Below are 22,021 nucleotides of genomic sequence, written 5' to 3' on the forward strand. Positions count from 1 at the left end.
GTGAATGTTCAATAGACACTTGTGTGCAGCGTTTTGACCAGTTAGGCTCTACTTTGCTGTAAAAAGAAGCTTCTCTGACCAAGGTTAAGAGTAGCTGCAATCTGTGGGAATCAATATAAATATTTAGAAGGTCATTTGGCAGGACTACCATTTAGTAGCACAACAGCAGTAGGTGAAGTCCTACCTACTCCCTAGGGCTTATTCAGGAATTAAGGGCATGGGTTGCTCTTTTAGGGGATCTAGGTCCCTGGACATGGGACCAGGTGATCTGACACCCTCTTCTGGCACTGTGAGCATTGGTACATAGATACACATTCAGGAAAAACACCCCAAATCATAAAGTACATATAAATCTCAAAAAACATAAAATCATCATAATAATTGATTTGTAGGTCATGTATACCCCTATCCTAGCTCTGGAGAGCAATGGGGCAGGAGGGTTGTTAAGAGATTAAGGCTGTGCTTGCTTCGGCAACCCATATACTAAAATTGGAACAATACAGAGAAGATTAGCATGGTCCCTGTGCAAGGATAGCTTGCAAATTTGGGAAGTATTTCATATTTTTTACTAATATCTCTTAATATAAATGGACTCAACTCAGCTATAAAAAGGCACAAACTAATAGATCGGATACAAAAATAGAACCCATTCTTCTTCTGCATACAAGAAATACACCTCAACCACAAAGACAGACATCGTCTCAAGTAAAGGGTAGGGAATAATATTTCAATCAAATGGACCTAAGAAGTAAGTAGGTGAAGCTATCCTAATATCTAACAAAATAGACTTCAAGCTTAATTCAATCAAAAGGGACAAATAAGGACATTTCATATTATTCAGAGGAAAAATCCATCAAGAGGAAATCTCAATACTGAACATCTATGCCCCAAATACAAGGGCACCCTTATATGTAAAAGAAACACTTCTAAAGCTTAAATCATACATTAAATCCCACACACTAATAGTGGGAGACTTCAACACTCCAATCTCAACACTGGACAGGTCTGTCAGGCAAAAAAAATGAACAGAGAAATAAGAGAACTAACAGATATGATAACTCAAATGGACTTAAAAGACATCTATAAAAAAGAGAGACATCTATAGAATATTCCATCCAAACATAAAAGAATATACCTTCTTCTCAGCACCTCATGGAACCTTCTCAAAAATTGACCACATACTCAGTAACCAAACAAACCTCAACAAATACAAAAACTTGGAATAACAACCATGTATCTTATCAGATCACCATGGTTAAAAACTCTAAGTCAACAGCAACACTAATTCCAGAAAGTCCACAAACACATGGAAATTAAACAGTGCTCTCCTGAATCATCAATGGGTTAAGGAAGAAATAAAGGGAGAAATTAAAGTCTTACTAAAATTCAATGAAAATGACCACAAAACATACCCAAATTTATGGTACACATTGAAAGCAGTGTTAAGAGGAAAGTTCATAGCAGTAAATGCCTACATAAAGAAGGTAGAAAAAATCCCATACTAGTGAATTAACAGAACATTTGAAAACTTTAGAACAAAAAGAAGCGAACTCCCCCAACAGTACTAGAAGGCAGGAAATAATCAAATTGAAAGTTGAAATCAACAAAATAGAAACAAAGAAAACAATACAAAGAATCAATGAGACAAAGAGCTGGTTCTTCGAGAAAATCAACAAAATAGACAAACCTTTATCCAAACTAACCAAAGGCAGAGAGAGAATATCCAAATTAACAAAATCAGAAATGAAAAGGGGGACATAACAACAGACATGGAGGAAATACAGAGAATCATCAGGTCATATTTCGAAAACCTGGACTTCACAAAATTGGTAAAATTAAAGGAAATGGACAACTTTCTAGATAAATATCACTTACCAAAATTAAATCAAGACCAGACAAGCAAATTAAACAGACCTATAACTGTTGAAGAAATAGAAACAGTCATCAAAAGTCTCGCAATCAAAAAAAGCGCAGGACCAGATGTTGATGACTCTAAAGTGTGGGACCCTCACATTTTAATATAGTTCATGTATATGAGTATCTGTGTGTATATGAGTATCATGCATGGCTGGAATATGAAGGTCAGAAGACAGTTTTTGGGAGTCAGTTCTCTCCTACAGCATGTGGGTCTCAGAGATTAAATTTAGGTTGTCATGCTTGGCAGCAAGAACCTTTACCTCTTACTGACCTCGTATCTGACTTCTTTGGACTGAGAGTACAAGTACTATGAGGCTTAGGGAAATTAAAAGCCAGCTGCCCATGGTAAGACGATCCCTGGGTCAGAAGGTCCTACCATAGCCTTTTCGTTTCTGGGTTCTCACCAGCAAGTCCTTCAGATAAACTTCAGAAATTTGTTATGGAAGTGTAGCGCCATCATTTTAATATCAGAAAAATGTAATGTTAGGGCCTTTAATCCAAGTACTTGGAGAGCAGAGGCAGGTGGGTCTTTGCAAATTCAAGATCAGCTAGCTGATCGTCCTGGTCTCCAGGTCAGGACACTGCCTCAAAAAATGAAGTAGTTAAATTCAGTTGCTGCTCAGGCTACGGTACCTGCAGCACCCTCCCATCCTCATAGATACCACTGAGACACGGTCTGTACATTTCTGCAGTATGGAGGACCAAAATGTGAGCCTATTTCCAGGTTGATCAAAGGTCAGAGAGTTGGAACTTACCTCTAGCTCCTTCAAGGTTAGTGTGCTTCTACCTCAAACAAAGGTCCCATTAGAGGGAGCTCAGAGAGTTCTGCTCTCTTAAGGTTATGGTCAACCGGTGTTCTAATAGCCAGACTTTGTACTCCAGGAAAAGAGAACTAGATTGTTTCCACCTCAAACAAGAGTCTAAGGGTCCAACTAGGGTCCAGTTCTTTTATGGAGATAACACTGGATTTTACCCAGGGAGTTGTTCGTCTACAGAATGTTTTGGTCTAGGACAGGAGTGTGGTTTGTTTTGTCCTAACAACAGAATTTTTAACTACAGGCTGTACCCTGTGACCTTCAATTGGTAGGTTCATTTCCTTTATCATGTTAATGTAGTCTTTTGTCTTACTCCTACCTTTTGAGGCCAGGAGTATTTTAAGCTGTTGGAAATTAAATGCTGGCGAATTTCAGTAATCACTGAAATTCTTTCCCCATACTATCCTATATGTTTCTCTGTTTTATTATTATTTTCTTTTGCATCTTCATAGTCTTTACTAATATTTTCTAAATCCATGCCCTTACCCTGGGAAGAAGTAATTTGGTTGAGGCTGGTCCCAGACATATCAGGATTTCCCACATGAGGAAATGAGTTTATATCAAAGTGGGTATTAGAGCCCACACATCCCGCTCTCCATGCCCTTCCCTGCCTCCTGCCAGGAATTCAGAGCCTGGCTGTAGACTTGTGCTGTGCAACCATCTCAGTTCTCAGAGAACTATAAAATGGGGCCCCTGCTTCTGCCACAACTCTGCACCCTCTCTTCAGAGCCTTCAGCTGTGCTCACGCTCTCTCTCTCTCTCTCTCTCTCTCTCTCTCTCTCTCTCTCTCTCTCTCTCTCTCGAGCTGGGACCTAACTTCCTCTCAGAGCTCTACCATGTTGCTGTCTGCCCACGGCATTGATAAACTCCTTACCTTCAACAGTCTGTCTCAGTGTCCATCATGAATCCACAACCCAGATGCTTCAAAGAACGTATTCTATTTCCATACCCTCAACCTCCCACATTCTTTTCTTTATAGAAACCTGACTGATTGAAAAAGAAACCTGAAGAAAAAGACATCCAGTGTGGATTCACACGCATGAGGTAGGACTGTCGCTGACCACAGACCCATGGGTGCAGCCTGGGAAAGGAGCAAAGATTTCCCTTTAGAAACCCAACAACACTTCTCACAAGACAGAGGAAATTTCACTTTTCAACAGGATTTCTTATTTTCTTTCTTTACCTTTAACCCCAGTCTTTTAAATGGACTCACACTTCAAATCCATCAATTAAAAAACATTCAAATGTCATAAATTCATTTTATCCCTCATGTTGGTGTGCCCTGGTTTACAATGATCATCTTCTACTCATTTTTCTTTAAGATTCCTTTATTCCCCGACTTGGCATTTCTCTTTGATTTGTATTTAAAGGGAGAAAATTAACCTGGGTTGAATACTCCAAGTATACTGTGAATTTCCCTCAGTATCTTCATCAGTTCTAAACTACGGTTCAGATTCTGTAGCCTTTGTCCAAGCCTCCAGTCATGTACATTAAGTCGATAATTACTTACTATAGAACAAAGCAAACAGAGTATCCTAATTGGCTTCCATATTTCAGGAAGCTCTTATTGAATGAAACCCATGGAGATTCTAAATCCAAGTATCAATGGCTGTGAAAACCTACTGTAACATAGGACATAGCATACCTCGGGACCCTGCAAAGTTCACTTTAAAATGCTTAGAATTGATTTTGTCTAAACTGCTCTTCCATAAAAGTGAGATCAGGACAATTGGAGCATCAGTCCTACAGGTAACCATAGACTACCGGTGCCAGCTCCGGGGCCCCAGAGGCAGAAAGCACCATGGAGTAGACAGTCATTCCCCAACATCACAGATCAGGACCCATCTCCTTCTTCTCTACAGAGTTCTCCTAAAAAAGACTTTTAAGCACTTTTTCAAAAAAAAATCCTATTCTCTTTATGGGCCATTTATTGATTCCCTACCCCTATCAATCACACACACACACTCACACACACCCCACATGCACATACACACATGTACACACAAGTATATCGATCAGGCTCACCTTCCTTTCCAAGTGCTAGGCTTTCAGGTATGTATCATAAGACTTAGATTTGATCTGAGTTCCTTAAAACACAAGGTACATATTCATCATCCACACGAGGCTAAGCCACTCGTGACTAAATTAGGACTGTAATGTTGGTTTAGTGACATTTGGGGAAATGTGCTTAGATATGTCCTTTTCTGTTTGGTCTTATTCTAACTGATGACCTTTTCTCTCTTTGAAAGTTTATTGCCACTTGATTACTGATCCAATTTCCTTTCCTCAGCTGCCAACCTCTGTGTGAAACTTCTAGGGAATTTCAGCTAGGGAAGTGACAGAGTCCTGGAACTGCCACTCGAGACATGGATCTCTGGCATGGTGATTATTCTGAGTGATGGAATTTGGTATTTAATGACTTCTCTGCTCTGCTCAACTCGGCCTAATATTCTGAATCACCAAAACAGAAGACCTGTGGGTCTCTCAGTCAGTTTTGTTAATGGACTCTTCCAGAAGGAAGCCTGTCAGCATCCTGGACAGACTTTTGCTGGCCGCATCCCATCATCATCTACTTCAGTCCCATCCAATGCTCCAAAGAGCATCATTTCAAACCGTGTACAAACCAGCCTGTTTTCTGGACCCAACAGGCCATTGATGCTCTCCTTGTCCATTGACTTCCTATCTCTTGACATTGTGCATTCTAATTCTCCTACTTAAAGGGCCATACAAGCTTTTATATGCTAGCCTGAAGTCTCAGCAATTCCCCTGCCCCGGCCTCTTAAAGTAGCCTGAATAAAGGCATGTGTCACTAAACTCAACTAAAAGTAGTAATTCTTAAAGCTCACATTACTTAGATACTTTCACAAGGTGCATGAAAATAAAGTAAAAAACACTTGTAACTGACTTGTCATATTTACTGTATTGTGCTTGATAGTGAGTTCATCTGTTGACACCTTAGTATGAATCAAGGCTGTAAATTCAAACTAATTAGGGGTTGTTACATTTGTTTTACCGCCACTAATTGCAGAATAAGAGGCAGATACACTTGTGAAATATCTCTCTCTCTCTCTCTCTCTCTCTCTCTCTCTCTCTCTCTCTCTCTCTCTCTCTCAAACCCTAACCCTAACTTTAAAACAGTCTCAAGGGGTTGGAGAAATGGCCCAGTGGTTAAGAATGCTTGCTACTCTGATAGCTGACCCCAGTTTGGTTCCCAGCAGCCAGGACTCCCAGCTCACAACCTCCTGATCCTCCTGGAACTGGAGTTACAGGAATCTCTGACCCCCTATTCTGGCCTCCATGGACAAATTCATGCTTCCAGTATACACTGACACAAACTCACATGTATACACATAATAAAAATAACTTTTAAAAAATGTCGGTCTCATCTAACCCACATTGGCCTCAGCTTAAGTTAAACTGGGCGTCAGCCCACTCTCCTTAGTGCTGGGTGTACAGGCAGGCAACAGCCACATGACCAATTGAGCTTCAGTTTTTAACAAGGTAAATGTCATTAGAGACAACCTACATAAAAACTCTTGGAGGTCCTCCATAATGTTTGAGCACAAACAAGAGATGGTGAACCCAAACCGTTCAGAATCTCCTATGACACAGCTTCTGAACAGGATTCAGGGAGCAGATGAGAAAGGTGAGAGGTGAGAAAGGGCACCACGTACAGGAAGAAGGGGGTCTCTGTAAGTCCCTTGTCCAGACATGTGTTTGGGGATTCTTGCTTGCCTCTGAGTTAATTTCTCAAGCTCACCACATGTGTCAGCTGGTCAGTCTTTCCATCTGGACAAATGTTCTCACTCTATTGCGTGCCCGAATTCTGGAGAAAACCACTCACGGCCACTTTGGTATCTCCCCACAAACCACGACGCTATAAACTCCACAGAAAGGAACAAGGTTTCTATTCGCCCAGATTTTCCAGACACCAAGGATGGGGGCTGCAGAGCCGCGTCCCATTCTCCTGCTGCTTTCAGTCCTGGCTCTTACCCAGACAAAGACACAGGCCAGCGCGCGGGTAAGTGCAGAGTCCGCACGGAAACAACCTCTGAGGCGAGAAGGGCAGCTCCGCGGAAGGCACATCACCCAGCTAGACTCGCCCGCTCTCTAGCTGGGCTGCCTTTCCTCGCCCCCCCCCCCCCCGCCCATCCCTGCCTTCCAGTGCCCCTAGTCGGGTGTCCCACTCCCCTCCAGGTCTGTGGACCTGCCCGCGGATCCCCGGGGGAAGGATCGGGGTCTCATGGCAAGTCACCCCCAGGCTCTCACTTGCTGCGTTATTTTGTTACCACGACGTCTGGTCCCGGGATCCGGGAGCCCCGAGTCATCATCGTCGGCTATGTGGACAACATCGAGTTCATGAGCTTCGATAGCGACGCGGAGAGTCCGAGGACGAGCCCCGGGGGTCATGGGTAAAACGAATGGGTCAAAAGTTTTGGGAAGAGGAGGTAAACTATGCCGAGCAGTATGCACAGAGGGCCCGAGAAAACCTGCGATTGGCACTGAGTGTCTACAACCACAGCAGTAACGGTGAGTGATCCCAAGCCAAGTTGCCTCAGGCTTCTATGTCCCGGGTTCAGATCACCAGGAGACAGGGACCCGGTTTTGTTATCAGTTTGGGTCCAAATACCGGGAGTGAGTGGGTCGGGGCTTTGTGGGCAGGTCTGACTTCAGGGGAGGGACCAGATTCTCACACCATCCAGTGTTTAATTGGCTGCGAAATTGGACCGGACGGGCGGCTCATCCGAGGGGAATATGCGCACGCCTACGACGGCAACGATTACCTCAGTCTGAACGAGGATCTGCACTCCTGGACCGCTGGTGACACCTCAGCTCAGATCGCTGCCAACAAGTGGAAAGCCGATGGTGTAGCAGGATGCATCAGAGCCATTCTGGAGGGGAGATGTGTAGAGACACTCCTCAGACATCTGGAGATAGGGAAGAAAACACTGCTCAGAACAGGTAAGAGGGAGAACGAGGAAATTCCTCCCTCTGCGCTGGAACTGGGTCTCAGGTCCCTGGAGGTAGGAAAATGCGATCAGATGGAAGATCGTCTCTCTCTCTTGTTCGGGAGGGGTAAGAGTACTCCTGGGTTTACTAACCCAACATCAAAGAGTGACTCTCCCAAGTGCCCACCCTTCTCTTCGGAATGTTTCTTGAGATGGAAGAGAGACCTCAGAAACAAGCAGCAGTTCCTTCAAACTGCAGCCCATTGTGAACCCTGGCTTCTCCCAACCTGGGTGCTGTCCCCAGCCAGTGTTTGTGGAGGCCTGATGGAGTCATGCTGGGTCTCTTAATGCCTCACTCACTCAGGATCTGAAATCCCCTTTCCATGGTGACAAAACCTGGAGTCTCTACTGGGCTAGATTACACAATTTAACAGGGAATAGTTTATCCTGAATCCTGAGTCCAGGCTACTGAATGGGACTTGTTCCATTGTAGCGTCTCAAGTCAACTGTCCATTTCCAGGACGGTTACAGGAATACTGCGTAAGTCCCCAGAAAGAATATAAAATGCCTGAACCTTCCTAATCTTCCTCTCAGATCCCCCAAAGGCACATGTAACCCATCATCTAAGACATGAAGGGGACGTCACCCTGAGGTGCTGGGCCCTGGGCTTCTATCCAGCTGAGATCACCCTAACCTGGCAACGTGATGGAGAGGACCAGATCCAGGACATGGAGCTAGTGGAGACCAGGCCTGCAGGAGATGGAACCTTCCAGAAGTGGGCAGCGGTGGTGGTGCCTTCTGGGGACGAGGAGAGATACACCTGCCTTGTGCATCATGAGGGACTGCCTGAGCCCCTCATCCTGAGATGGGGTAAGGAAGGGTGTGAACACAGAGTCTGTTACCAGGAAAATCAGGTGGTCTGGAGACCCCTGAGTAGGATCAGTGTTGAGCTGGGGGTTAGGGTCCCTCAACTCTATCCACCCCTCCCCACCCTCTCTTCCCAGAGCCATCTTCTTGGCCCAAGATTGGAACGACTGTTGGTGTGGTTCTCCTCAGAGTTGTGATCGCTGGAGCTGTGGCTGCCGCTGTGACGATGAGGAAAAGTAAGGGGAGGGGAGGGGAGGGGAGGGGAGGGGAGGGGAGGGAAGGAGGGAGGGGAGGGACGGAGGGAAGGGGAGGGGAGGGGAGGGAAGAAGGGAAGGGAAAGGAAGGAAAGGGAAGGGAAGCACATATTTAAATACAGGGTTGTGGGGGTACTCCAGGAGACCATTATCCTGCATCCCTATCAGTCCCCCCCCAGATGTAGTTACTCAGATAACTTTCAGAAATCCGTTTTCCCCACTCTATTTCCATCCCTTGGTCACATGTCTCAGCTCTTGAACTCTTCACACATTAGGGAAATACCCACTCACAGTGTAGAAAGGAGGCAGAGACCAAGCTCCTCATCACTTTCTCAAACATCCCTGCAGCTGGGCACCACATGAGTCCTCAATTCCATCAGTTCAATGACCACACGCTGGACTCAGAGCATGGTCATAAGGAAAAGCCAGAACTGCACAGATTGCATTTGGGAAGGATGACATCGTCACATGCAGCTTCCAAGAGCAGCAGGGGAACTGTCACAGTGACCAGTTCCAGGGTCTCAGTGGTTCTCTGTCCAGTTTAGCACACGTGGGACCTGATGTTGACGGTCCTATCAGAATTTTGTTTATTGGACTTTTCCAAAACAAAATAATCTCCTATTAATCAGCATCACAAAGAAAATCATTTTATGTTTAAATGATCAGAATCTAGACTTCCTTATTTGTACCTAAAAGTAAGTAATCAGTTCAGAAAGACTTTGGATAACAGCCAGAGACTTTCCCTCATAACTACTTCTTATGACTTTCATCTGAGGCTATACCCATGCTAGAGAAAACAATATGCATTTCTGAACATGCTTGAGTGATGATATATGCTCTCCCTTTTCTTTCTTGGGCAACAACAAAATGATAATAAAGCCCATGCAAGATCCTTCTTCATTATTCTTACTACTAACATCAGTGGTCACCAGCCTTTTTCCAGAATACTCAGGCCTCCTTCTTCACCCGTCATTTAGATCGTTGAGTAAGGAGCCCAGGACTTACTTCCTCATTTTTTGCTTTGTTTATTTGTTTTTTGACAGGGTCTCGTACTGTATCCCAGGCTGGCTTTGAGCTCACTGTGTAGCTGTGATAGCTAATCTTCACTGTCACCTTGACTGGATTTAGAATCTCCTAGGAGATGCAGTTCCGGGTATGTCTATAAGATTGTGTTCAGAGATGATTAAATGAGAAGAGAAGACCCACTCTGAATGTGGGTGGTGCCATCCCTTGGGCTAGGGTCAAGACTGAATAAAACAAAGAACAGGAAAAAGCCAGCTGAGAAGATCTCTATGTTCTCCTTTCTGATCCACTGAAGTTGGAGGAGTCCCAGCCACATGTTCCCAATGCCGTGAACTCCACCACACCTTATGTTAAGAAAGACTGTATGCACCCTCTTAACTCGTGAATCAGAATAAATATTTTTAAAGTTGTTTCTGTCAGATATTTTGTCACAACAATGAAAAAAAAGTAACTAATACAGCAATTCAGAATGGCCTTGATGTCCCTGATATCCTTTTGCCCAATTTCGGGAATGTTCGCATAGTCAACCACAAATAGCCTCAGGAATGACTCAGCCATGAGTGAGGCTGATGTATGGAGTTTGGGGCTCCTTGTTTACATTCTTCTTGCTATATTATCTGAAAAACCAGCAGTTTCTGCACCAAACACCCAGAGTCTCAGCGCAGTACTGAAATTTCTGAATTTCGAGATGTCCAGGGGACTCCTGGATCTGACAAAGTCTGGAACTCTCTACTCTATGGACCTTCTAAACACAGTTCCAGAGCTGTGTCATCTGCTCCAGGTAGATGTTCCATTGAGATCACTAAGTACTGGGCCAGGACTAGTACATCTTCCTTTCTCTCTTCAGCTAATCACTCTGTTGGTGATTTTATTCATCTCCAATGTTTTAAATATCATTTACTATTACTTCCCAGATAGATTTCTCAAGTCCAGACATTTCTGCCAAATACCTCCAGACTCATCTGTCCCAGTGCTAACCCTACTGTTTCATACGCATTTCCCATTTCTGTTAATTGCAACTCTATCCTGCTACTTAGACTGTCAAGACCTTTTTTTTTGGGGGGGGGTCATCTTTACCTTGTTTTCATAATCCGTATTTAACTCAACAGGAAAATTTTGAGTTATTTATGTATTGTAGATACTAATCTTTCAGATGTACAACTGGTAAAGATTTTCTCCCTTTCCTTAGACTGTCTTTCACTCTTTTGTTTCCTTTGCTGTGGAGAAGCTTTACAATTTTATGCAATGCACTTGTCAATTCTTGCTATTATTTCTTGAGCTGTGCTTTCTGCACGTGGCAGCTGAGAGCTGCACTGCCCTTGGCATGGATGATAAGACTGGCCTCTGAGACTGCTCCATCTGAGGAGGATGGATGTCAGTGCTGGGAACCCCAGGGTAGTTGTCTTCCTCTACATGGCATGAGGTCTATCACATGAGCACCAACCACAGCAATTCCAGGAATAACACCTGTGGGGCCCTGGGCAGGATCCTCAGCAGACAGTGGCAGCAGCTGTGTGGTCTTTGCTCCTGGCAGAGAGACTGGCAACTGAGCTGAGTCACCTACCCAGAAAGGACTTTCCTGCCTAAGGGAGGAAGGACAATGAGGAAAAGACAGGCAAATGCTGCCTTTGTGATAAATTGGCTCACCATTTCTTATAGCTGGGGAATGTGAGAGATGTGTAAAGGAAAGAGCTGGAATTAGATCTGTGCTTCTGCAATCCAAAAACATGGAAATGATGATAAGAATAAGACAGGAAAGAGAGAGAGAAAGTGAAGTAAAAGTAATAGAATTGCCCTCAGGCCAACGTTTAACTCAGGGAAAAGACTACGATTCAGCATACATGCAGGGCCTTAGCAGTGACTCAGTCTGGGAAACATTAGAAAAACTGGAATATTTGCCTCTGAACCTCTTGAAACAGACAAAAAAATAGTACTTTTAAATTTTAATGAGCCCCTACACAGGGTACCTGATACAGTGTGACAAACATGTAGAAAGGATCTGAGGTATGGAAACAGAGAAACTGAGTAGATAAATTAAGCACTGTAACTACTCACCCCACTATGGGACAAAGGCTGCACAGTCTGAGGCAGGATGAAAGGATCATTAGGAAAGCAAGAGAATGACTCCCACAAGCTGTCTTCTACCTTCAGATGTGTGCTGCACATGTGCAGGTGCATACACACACACACACACACACACACACACACACACACGCAGACACCACACAATTTTAATGTTTGGTTTTAAGTGCAGACTGTGGAGGACAGATTAGGAGGTGTGTCACTGGGAGTGAGTTGTGAGGTTTCAAAAGCCCTGGCCATCCAATTATCTTGTTCTTTTCCTTTATCAGTTGCCTTGATTATGGTGTGTTGTCACAGCCCTAGAAAGGTACCAAGATATTTGTCATTGGTACCATGTCTGAGATATTTGTTACTACAAAGTGTATCCATTCCTGTGTGCTTAGTCATTTCAGAACTTTTTTTTACTAACTCTGTAAAAAAAAAAAAAACTGGAAATAGAGGACAAAATTTTAGACTGAGGTTTCTTGTGATGTGACAGAAATCTGAAGAAGAGTACCCAGGAGAAGTCAGCAGGCCCCTGGGAGCTAACTTGATCCTTTCCTCATGTTCCCTGACCCTATTCTAGGTCTGTCTGTAATCATCCCCTGGAATAGGATCTGAGATCCAGACTAGGAGTTTCTTCTGGCACCAACTGGTCCTCCATCCTTCTCTGTCTTTATCCTCCCAGCAGTGGAAAAGGATGTAGTTAGTAAACTGTTATCATTTCATATCCATCCTTTGCCTTCATGTCCTGGCATTAGAACTCCCTTCTCCCTAAAAGTCTAGAGAGGAAGCAGAGACCAAGTCCCCCCATTGCTCTGCTAAACATTCTTGCAGCTGAGCACAGCTTGAACCCTTGACCAGTGTATACCTGTACCTTGTGCAGGACCTGGTGTGGATAGGCTTTTGTCTTCTATCCCTACATGTAAATACTCCAGTTTGTGAATTTTTATTTTTCTAAGATAAAAATTTTGAAAGCTTCTAATTTCACATCTAAAATTAGTTTGTGAATAAATAATAAGAATTTGAATTCCATTTTTTTCTATAAGTTGTAAATCAGTCTAGGGAATATATAATATATAAGTAACAATCAGTCAGAGACTTACACTATGTTAATTGCTTCCTATTTCTCATACCCGAGACTACACCCTTGTCCTTATCTACATGAAAACTCAGGGCTGATGACATATGGAACTGTTCTTCATTGTGGGTGCTACAGTGATGATTGACATCAGTGGCCTCAAACCTTTTTCTAGAATTCCCAGGCCTCTTTTCAGACCCCACTGTCTTAGACTGTAAAGCAAGGGGCTCACATTTTACTTTTTTCTGTCTCTCCTTTGCAATGTCTCATATTGCACTTCAGGCTGGCCTAGAACTCACCATGTAGTGTGACAGCCGATCTTCAATGTCACCTGAACTGGATTTTGAATATCCCAGGATTCGCAATTCTGGAAATGTCTGTGAAGGGTGTTTCCAGAGAAGATTAGCTGAGGAGGGGAGAGCTGCACTGAATGTGGGTGACAACAGCCCATGATCTGGGGCCCAGACTGAAGAACAGGGAGAAAAAGGAGAAAGCCAGATAAGAGCCAGCATTCCCACACTCTGCTTCCTGATTCCTGGAGATGTGAGTCATCCCAACCACATGTTCCAGTTGCCACAAACCCAGCCATGCCTTTCCTGCCAGGATGGGTTGAACCTTCTTAAATCAAAATCCAAAACAAATTTTTTCTTGCCTTAAGCTACTTCCTTCTTTTTTCAGATTTTTGTTTGTTGTTTGTTTGTTTTATGTGAATGAGAAAACTGAGTGATAGTACATTTGGATTGACCTTCTACTCTCAGAAATGATCCCGCCTCCCTCTGAGAGCTGGTGTTGTAAGTGTGAGAATATAATCTTCTATAAATGTATTGGGATGAACTGAAACTGTGGAAATATGTCTATATATTGAAATCTTATGAGGGGAACCAGGCCCAAGAACTTATGAGACATCACCAGTCAATGAAAGGGTATATCTTCATCAAAATCCCAGAAAGACGTGAACACCCAACACTGTAATGTCATGGACCCCACACCAATCTGTTATTTGGCACTCAGTATGTGAATCAGTGGCTGACAGAGAACTCCACACCGTCCCTGGGGCTTCAGCTTAACTATGCTGATGTGGACTACTTTGCTATAATTTACTCATCTTCCTTTCATCCATCTGCATCTCTGTCCATTCCTTTCCCTAGATCTGATCCCACCTTTTACCTCTGCAGCTAGAATCATTTCTCAGTCTTCTGCTCAGTGTCTGACTCTAGAGCAGCAGCTTCCTCTGTGCATCGTTTGGGTTCCCTACCATATTAAAAAAGACTCTTTACATTTCTTTAAGGGTTATTTTCATTTTCTGTGTATGAATATTTTGCTTGCATGTATGTTCATGCACCAGGTATGTCCCTGGTGCCTGCAGAGGCCAGAAGAGGGCATCAGATACCCTGCAACTGGAGTTACAGATGCTTGTGAGCCATCATATGAGTGCTGAGAATCAAACCCAGGTCCTCTACAAAAGCAATGAATCCTCTTAAACTGAGTCATCTCTCTAGCTCCCTATTTACATTTCTATAAGCCCACTTCTGAAGCATCATGAGATGCTACTGCAGCCTCCTTAACCTTTGTATCTATCTATTCTATAACCCGCATATATGCATATATTTACTGTGTGATGTGTCACATTTCAGTTAATATTAGTAATTAAGATTGGAATAAAAGGGCTGTAGCGATGGCTCAGTGGTTAAGAGCACTGCCTACTCTTCTAGAGGTCCTGAGTTCAATTCCCAGCAACCACATGGTGGCTCACAACCACCTGTAATGAAATCTGGTGCCCTCTTCTGGCCTGCAGGCATGCATGCAGGCAGAGTACTGTACACACAATAAATGAATAAATCTTTAAGAAAAAAAAAGAGAATGGAATAAAAGAGCATGTGTGTTGTTTCAATTAGATTACCATGGAAATAAATATTACCTGCTAAGTTCCTAAAATGGATACCATCACATTTAGTGGATTTATTGTTACTTAATTGTGACATTGTAGAATGTCGGATGTTCTGTGTTGTGTGTGCTGTTCAAAGAACAAGAGTCACCCAGAATGTGATTTTAGGCTCTCTGGTATCAGGGGGAACAGTTTCTGAGAACTGAACCTCAAACCTCTGCTCAGAAGCATATTTACTGATTACACACAAAGGTTGTGTTTGGAGCACAAGGTCCTTATACCAAAGCCCCTTTGATCTATATGTTCTCTGAAGAAAATCATCATGCCCCCACAACTTTAATCTTTATTGTGTACTGTTTGCAATACCCAATAATTCAAGACCTGCAAGTGTGCCCAGATAGTCTTGTGACCAAAGTCATGCAAGGGACTGAAAATTTCCTCAGAAAAAGTTTATAAATCATGGAAAACAATCACTGTACTATGATTTTTCAAGTTCTAGATACATTCATCAAGCACTAATACATTCTACTAATACCCTAGAAACAGTGAGAAACAACTATTCCATTGTAATGTTTACCCTAGATACAATGACTCTACTAGATTCCCACTACAGTGGAAAGATACAAGCATGGCCATCCATGTTTCTTATGTAAACAGAATACTCCTGATACACCGTGAATGTAAAAAATAAAAACAGAGATCACAACTCAAAGGGAGTTTATTCTGGAGTCAAATGTAAGTGACAATAGCCTGGGACACAGATTTCAGTTTCTATAAATTCCATGTCCTAAAATGGTAACAATTTTATTGTTTTCACAGTAACAGGACAACAACAACAAGGCACAAACAACAGATCTTAGAAATACAATGGTGGAGACATCAGGCAGGCAGGTTGTATCCACCCAGGGAAATCTGTTACAGATCTGAGATGCTCTCTGATGACATGAGTTGGTGGAAGCTAGGGGTCTGTTTGTACATTCTGAAAGGATTTACCTAATAGTCACAAGGATGTCAGGTCACACACAGAGAGGAGTAATAATGGATATTTAAGGGACTAGGACACCCTTATTTATTTATTTGTTTGTTTGTTTTGCTTTGGTTTGGATTGGTTTAGTTTGGGTTTTTGGTTTTTTGAGACAGGGTTTCCCTTTGTAGCCTTGACTGTCCTGGAACTCTCCCTGTGAATCAGACTGGGCTCGAACTCACAGAGATCCTCCTGCATCTGCCTGCATCTGCCTCCCGAGCACTGGGATTATAGGCCTGCGCCACCACAGCCTGACTTGGTGTTCTTTTTAAAAATTTATTATTGTTATGTTATGTGTATTGGTGTTTTAACTGCATATTTTTTTTTCTCCACACTTTCTATAGCTGTTTACAGTCCTCCATTTCTGACCCTAACTCAAAGGCATTACTCCCCTCTCTACATTACCCCAAGATTAAGGCTTGCAAGAGCTGTTCTCATCCTATGCCCAACCCCTGCTAAAAGTAATGAAATGGTGCCAGAGCATCTTCTGAGTCTGGTTTTATTATTGTTTTTGTTGCTAGCCTTATGTTTTTCTTTTTAATCAAGAAGAATTCACAGATTAGAACCCTTTATTCCCAGTAATGTTTGGACACCCACACATTCTTTTCTACTGTATGTGGGAATTTCAGAGAACCCACTCAGACTCATCGTAATCCGTCCCCACATAACCACAATGCTATAAAACTCCACAGAGAGGAACAAAGACCCAATCTCCTCAACTTCTCCAAACACCGAGGATGAGGTGCACAGTGCCAAGAGCCCTCCTTCTGTCGCTGGCAGCCACCCTGTCCCCAACTCTGGCCCTCTGGGATGAGTACCAGGTGGAGAGAAAAACCATTTCTGAAGGAAGAAACCCAGTCACTGGACTGGGACCACACCCAGAAAGCCATGTCTCCGCCCTCGCCCAACGAGCCCTCCCTTCTCCCGGAGATGGGCAGTTAGTTTCAAGCTCCCTTCTCTCGGCGTTTGCATCTGCGCCCCCTGCACACCTCCCAAGGGGTGCACCTGTTCCTCGATCTGGCCGGAGGCAGGATCATCGCGCGCCACTCGTAGACTCACACTCCCTGCGTTATTTCTCCACCGCCTTCTACAATCCTGGCTACGGCGAACCTCGGGTCAGGGTCGTTGGCTACGTGGACAACACACAGATCTTGAGCTTTGACAGCGACAATGAGAATCAGCGAGTGGAACCGCGGGTGCCATTTATGGCGCAGGATCCTGAGCATTTGGATGAATTGACGCGTATCGGCAGGCGCATCTTAATAATTGGCCGAATCGAACTGAGGGCCCTGTTCAACTACCGTAGCAAGAGAGAGAATGGTGAGCGACCCTAGATTCGTAATGCTAGTGTACAGTCTCCAAATAGTCTTAGGGACATAGGAACATATCTTGGATTAGTGAAATCCACCAAGTTTCAGCCATTCTGGGGAAGCTTGAGGAAAATTATTGGGGTTTTATTTCACTGTCAAATAGGCTTTAAGCAATCATGCACAGGCTATGTGTATTGAATGGAGCTAATCTAGGAGACTGTACTGATCTACCTGGCTGCAACAGGGTCTCACACTATCCAGGAGATTTGCGGCTGCGACATAGGGCCAGACCACCGCCTACTCCGTGGGTATAAGCAGATCGTTTACGATACCCAGGATTACATCTCTCTGACTGAGGACCTGCGCTCCTGGACCGCGGTGGATACCAAGGAGGCTCAGAGCACCAGGCGCAAGTGGGAGGCAGCTGGGTTTGCAAGGCCATGGAAATCTTTCTTTGAAGGAAGGTGTGTGACGTGGCTTCTCAAATACCTGGATAAAGGGAAGGAGATTCTGCAGCGTGTAGGTAAGAGGGTTAGGGTAGTTTCTGTCCGCCTTTGAGCAGAATTTCTGGGAAGAAAGAAAACAAATTCGTAAACCACCTATTGTAAGGGAAGGTTCTTCTCTGTCCAGCTGGTCCCCCGGACCGGTTTCTGTCTGCCTGCCTGTTCTCAGAGGCTTAATATCAGTTACATTGTCTGGCTTATTGCTTAGGCCATTACTGACTAGTTCTCTCTATAAATTAACCCATTTCAATTAATTTCTATTTCATCCTGGGGCTTCTTGGATGGCTACTTGAAGTCTTCTGACTCTGTCTTCTCTCTGTGTATCTTTGTTTGGACTTCCAGCCTAGCTTTACTATGCTAAGCCATTGGCCGAAACTGCTTTCTTTATTCATTAATCAATAAAAGCAACACATATACAGAAGGACATCCCACATCAGGTAATTCCCTTTTGATCTCAGCCCCTGTTTCTGCCAGTGTTCACAGACCAGCTATAGCTACTCAGTCACTGGGCTGTACTCCACTTGGAGGTGTACAGGTTCAGCCCTTTATTCTAGAACTTTTCAAGGAATACAGAGTTCTGCATCCTGGGTCCATACAGCTTAAGTGCTGCTCTCTAGATCTCCAGCCCAACTCTGGGGATGATAACATGATCAGTGGTCAAGTTGTCCTCAGGAAGGATCAGACGTTTGTTCTTCTCTGATTCTTCTCAGATCCTCCAAAAACAAATGTGACTCATCACCCCAGACCTGAAGGAGGCGCCACCCTGAAGTGCTGGGCCCTGGGCTTCTATCCTGCAGACATCATGCTGACCTGGCAGAGGGATGAGGAGGACCTGACCCAGGACATGGATCTTATTGAGACCAGACCTGCAGGGGATGAAACCTTCCAGAAGTGGGCAGCTGTGGTGGTGCCTTCAGGAGAAGAGCAGAGATACACATGCCATGTGCTGCATGAGGGGCTGCCTGAGCCCCTCATCCTGAAATGGGGTAAAGGGGTGTGTGTAGGCCCAGAGTCTGTCTTAGGGAAAGCAGGAGCCCTTCTGCAGACCCTGAGCAGGGCCAGGGTCCCTCACCTCTATCCTCTCCTACTCTCTCTCCCAGAGCCTCCTCCATCTCCCACCACCCCCATCATGGGAATCGTTGCTGGACTGATTCTCCTTGGAGTGTTGGTCGCAGGAGCTGTGGCTGCCATTGTGATGAGGAAGAACACAGGTAGGACAAGGGCAGTGTCTGAGCTCTGGGCCTTCCTGAGAAACTTCAAGCCCTGGATGTAAATGTGCCCATGTCCTGTTTTGTTACTATAAAGTGTGTCCATTTTTGTGTGCTTAGCCACTTTGGGACAAATATTAATTATTATTAATTATTATTATCATCATCATCATCATCATCTCTGTAAGGAATACCTGGAAATAGAGGACAAAGATTTCATATTGAATATTCTCGTGATGTGACACAAATCTGGGGTGGAGTCTCTGGGGGGGGGGTGAAATGGCTGGGAGGATACTTGATCCTTTTCTCATGTTTCCTGATCCTGTTCTAGGTCTGTCTGCGACCAAACCCTGGAATATTATCTATGTGGTCTAGGACTAGGAGTTTTCTCTGGCACCAACTCATTCTGCATCCTTCTCTATCTTTATCTTCCCAGAGATCGAAAAGAATGCAGTTTGATAACCTTATTAGTTTATTTCCACCCCTCATGTCCTGGCATTAGAATTCCCTTTTTCTTAGAAGTCTAAAAAGGAAGCAGAGACCTAGTCCCCCATCACTTTGCTAAATATCCCCACAGCTGAGCACAGTTTGAGTCCTGGGCTCCACGGTTGTACACCTGTACCTTGTATAGCACCTAGTGTTAATGGGCTTTTGTGTTCTGTCCCTCAATATGAAGACTCAGTTTGGTTTTTTTTTAAATTTTTCTAAATTAAAAAAAATTGTATGGTTATAAATTCATATATAAAGTTTTTATGTTTAAATGATAAGAATTTCCATTATCTTTGTCTATAAGTTGGAAATCAGTCTAGGGAATGTTCAGATAGCAGTCAGTCAGAGACTTTATTGTATAAACTGCTCACTATTTCTTATACCTGAGGCTGAAGCCCATAGGAGGGAAATCATATGTTCCTGTCAACATGACTTCTCAGGGCTGATGATGTCATCTGGGACTGTTCATTGTGTGTTTGCTTCTCTGATGGTTGACATCAGGGACCTCAAACCTTGTTTTAGAATTCTCAGGCCTCTTCCCAGACTCTTCCATCTTAGAATGTAAAGCAGGGAGCCCAGATATTACTTCTCTGTCTCTCTCTCTCTCTCTCTCTCTCTAGTAGGTTCTCACTCTGTACCTCAGGCTGGTCTGAATCTCACCGTGTAACTGCAACAGCTAATCTTCCGGGCCAGCTGGATTGGATTTCGAATCTCCAAAAACTTGCAATTCTGGAAATGTCTGTGAAGTTGTTTCCAGAGAAGATTAACTCAGCAGAGGAGGACTCTATTGAATGTGGGTGACAACAGCCCATGCTTTGGGGGTCCAGACTGAAGAAAGGAGAGGAAAAGGAGAAAACCAGATAAAAGCCAGCCTCCCCACACTCTGCTTCCTGATGCATGGAGATGTGAGTCATCCCAGCCACAGCTCCAGCTGCCATGAACTCCACCCTGCCTTTCCTCCCAGGATGGGTTGAGTTTTTCTTAAATCAAAAACCAAAATAAATCCTTCTTGCCTTAAGTTGCTTCTTTCTGGTTCTTTTGTCCTTGTTTTTGTTGTTTTACATTAATGAGATAAGTGAGTGACACGGCTTCTACTCCCATAAACCATCCTGCGTCAACCTGAATGCTGGTATTGCAAGTGTAGGGGAATACAGTCTGCTTCAAGAATGACTCCTGTTGTCAGCTGTGAGGGAGACTCAAACATTGACCAGGGGAACCTGGTTTACATTGTTGCAGCTTGTGTCGGAACATCATCAGGGACTCACTAACAGAAACTCAGTCCAAGCTTATTATACAGAATCTCAGCTCCGACACTCTGAACCCTGGGCTGTCCCAGGGACTCCTGTACACAGGAATGTTGAGACTTTCTGTGCCTTATTTTCTCTTTTTCTTTTCTCGTACAATACATCCCAACCAAAGCCCCCTTGCCATCCCCCACAACTTCCCCTCCTCCCGGTTCCCCACAACCTCCCCTCCCCTCAGATCTACTCTTCCCCAGTTCACTCTGTACAAAAGCCTCCCAATGATACCAACCAAATATCATAAGAAGGTGCATTAGATTAGACATACACCATCATACCAATGTTGGAAAAAGCAACCCAGTAGAAGGATCAGAGTACCACTGGCAGGCCCCACACCACGTAAAAGAGTCAGAGACACCCCCACTCCCACTGTTAGGAACCCCACAAACAACCCAAGATAAATAACCCCAGCATGTATGCAGAGGACCTCGTGCAGATCCACGCAGGCTCCATGATTGCCGCTCAGTCTCTGTGAGGCCCTACGAGCCCTGCCTGGCTGACTCTGTGGCTGTGTTCTCCCCGTGTCCTTGACCCCTCTGGCTCTTAATCCTTCTTCCCCCTCTTCTTTGAGGTCCCCTAATGTTTGACTGTGGGTCTCTACTACTGCTACCATCAGCTACTGGAGGAAGCCTCTCTGATGCCGACTGGACGAGGCACCAACATATGAGTATACAAGAATATTATTGGGAATCATTTCATTTGTTATTTTATTTTATTTTTCATTTGTGTTTGGTTCTACCCTAAATCACAGAGCTATCCATCTTCTGGTTCCTGGTCATTCAGGTAGGGTCAGGCACGAGCTCCCTCTCATGGCTTGAGCCTCAAGTTAGATTAGTCATTGCTTGGTCGTATCTGCAAGCTCACTTATAAATGAATTTTAGCTATTAAATAAAGAATAATCACACTACAATCCATAGATTCAGAGACGCTAAAGAAAAAGGACTTTATGGGGGATGGATGGCTATCCCTGAGGGGGAAATTTCTATACATTTTCTAAGCTTATCCCTGGAACCGTGTATTGTTTCAGGATTGGGGTCTAACTATAACATTCCCTATAGGCTCGTGTGCTTGAACTCTTGGGCCCCAGCTGGTGATGCTGTTTAGAAATGTTTGGAACATTTAGGAGGGAGAGGGTGGCTCTAGAAAACAGTTGTCAGCATGAGATTCCAAGGAGAACAATTCACAGTCACATATTCAGAAGGAAGGACACAAGTGTCATTAGACTAACTGCAGACCAGTTATATACAAAAGTTTATATTTAATCCTAATCCTGGATGTGACGGCATTTGAGGTTAGGGGCTTTGGAGATAATGGGATCAGGATGGGGCAGCCTT

At 44.0% G+C, this 22,021-nt stretch overlaps 1 protein-coding gene, 1 long non-coding RNA gene, 1 other non-coding gene and 1 pseudogene across 4 annotated transcripts; all 4 read left to right on the top strand.

Annotated features, from left to right (window-relative positions):
* Positions 1-459: 459 nt before the first annotated feature.
* On the top strand, positions 460-566 carry LOC148119284 (U6 spliceosomal RNA). The gene has a single exon (XR_015735549.1). It is a non-coding gene; the product is annotated as a U6 spliceosomal RNA (small nuclear RNA).
* A 3,033-nt stretch (positions 567-3,599) lies between these two features.
* Positions 3,600-5,546, top strand: LOC148119285 (uncharacterized). The gene is made up of 2 exons (XR_015735546.1): positions 3,600-3,776; positions 5,023-5,546. It is a non-coding gene; the product is annotated as an uncharacterized LOC148119285 (long non-coding RNA).
* A 738-nt stretch (positions 5,547-6,284) lies between these two features.
* On the top strand, positions 6,285-10,235 carry LOC148119286 (HLA class I histocompatibility antigen, alpha chain G-like; annotated as a pseudogene). The gene is made up of 6 exons (XR_015735393.1): positions 6,285-6,378; positions 6,505-7,262; positions 7,419-7,694; positions 8,276-8,551; positions 8,686-8,784; positions 9,846-10,235. The product of XR_015735393.1 is annotated as an HLA class I histocompatibility antigen, alpha chain G-like (transcript).
* Positions 10,236-16,502: 6,267 nt separating this feature from the next.
* Positions 16,503-20,404, top strand: LOC148119287 (HLA class I histocompatibility antigen, alpha chain G-like). Its single transcript, XM_087898681.1, has 5 exons — positions 16,503-17,196; positions 17,431-17,709; positions 18,400-18,675; positions 18,790-18,900; positions 20,007-20,404. The coding sequence occupies exons 1-5, from the start codon at positions 16,614-16,616 to the stop codon at positions 20,051-20,053; spliced, it is 1,296 nt and encodes a 431-aa protein (XP_087754807.1). The 5' UTR covers positions 16,503-16,613; the 3' UTR covers positions 20,054-20,404.
* The last annotated feature ends 1,617 nt before the right edge of the window (positions 20,405-22,021 follow it).

This window comes from Myodes glareolus, chromosome 18 (genome assembly GCF_982192425.1).
Source record: "Myodes glareolus chromosome 18, mMyoGla1.1, whole genome shotgun sequence".
NCBI lineage: Eukaryota > Metazoa > Chordata > Mammalia > Rodentia > Cricetidae > Myodes > Myodes glareolus.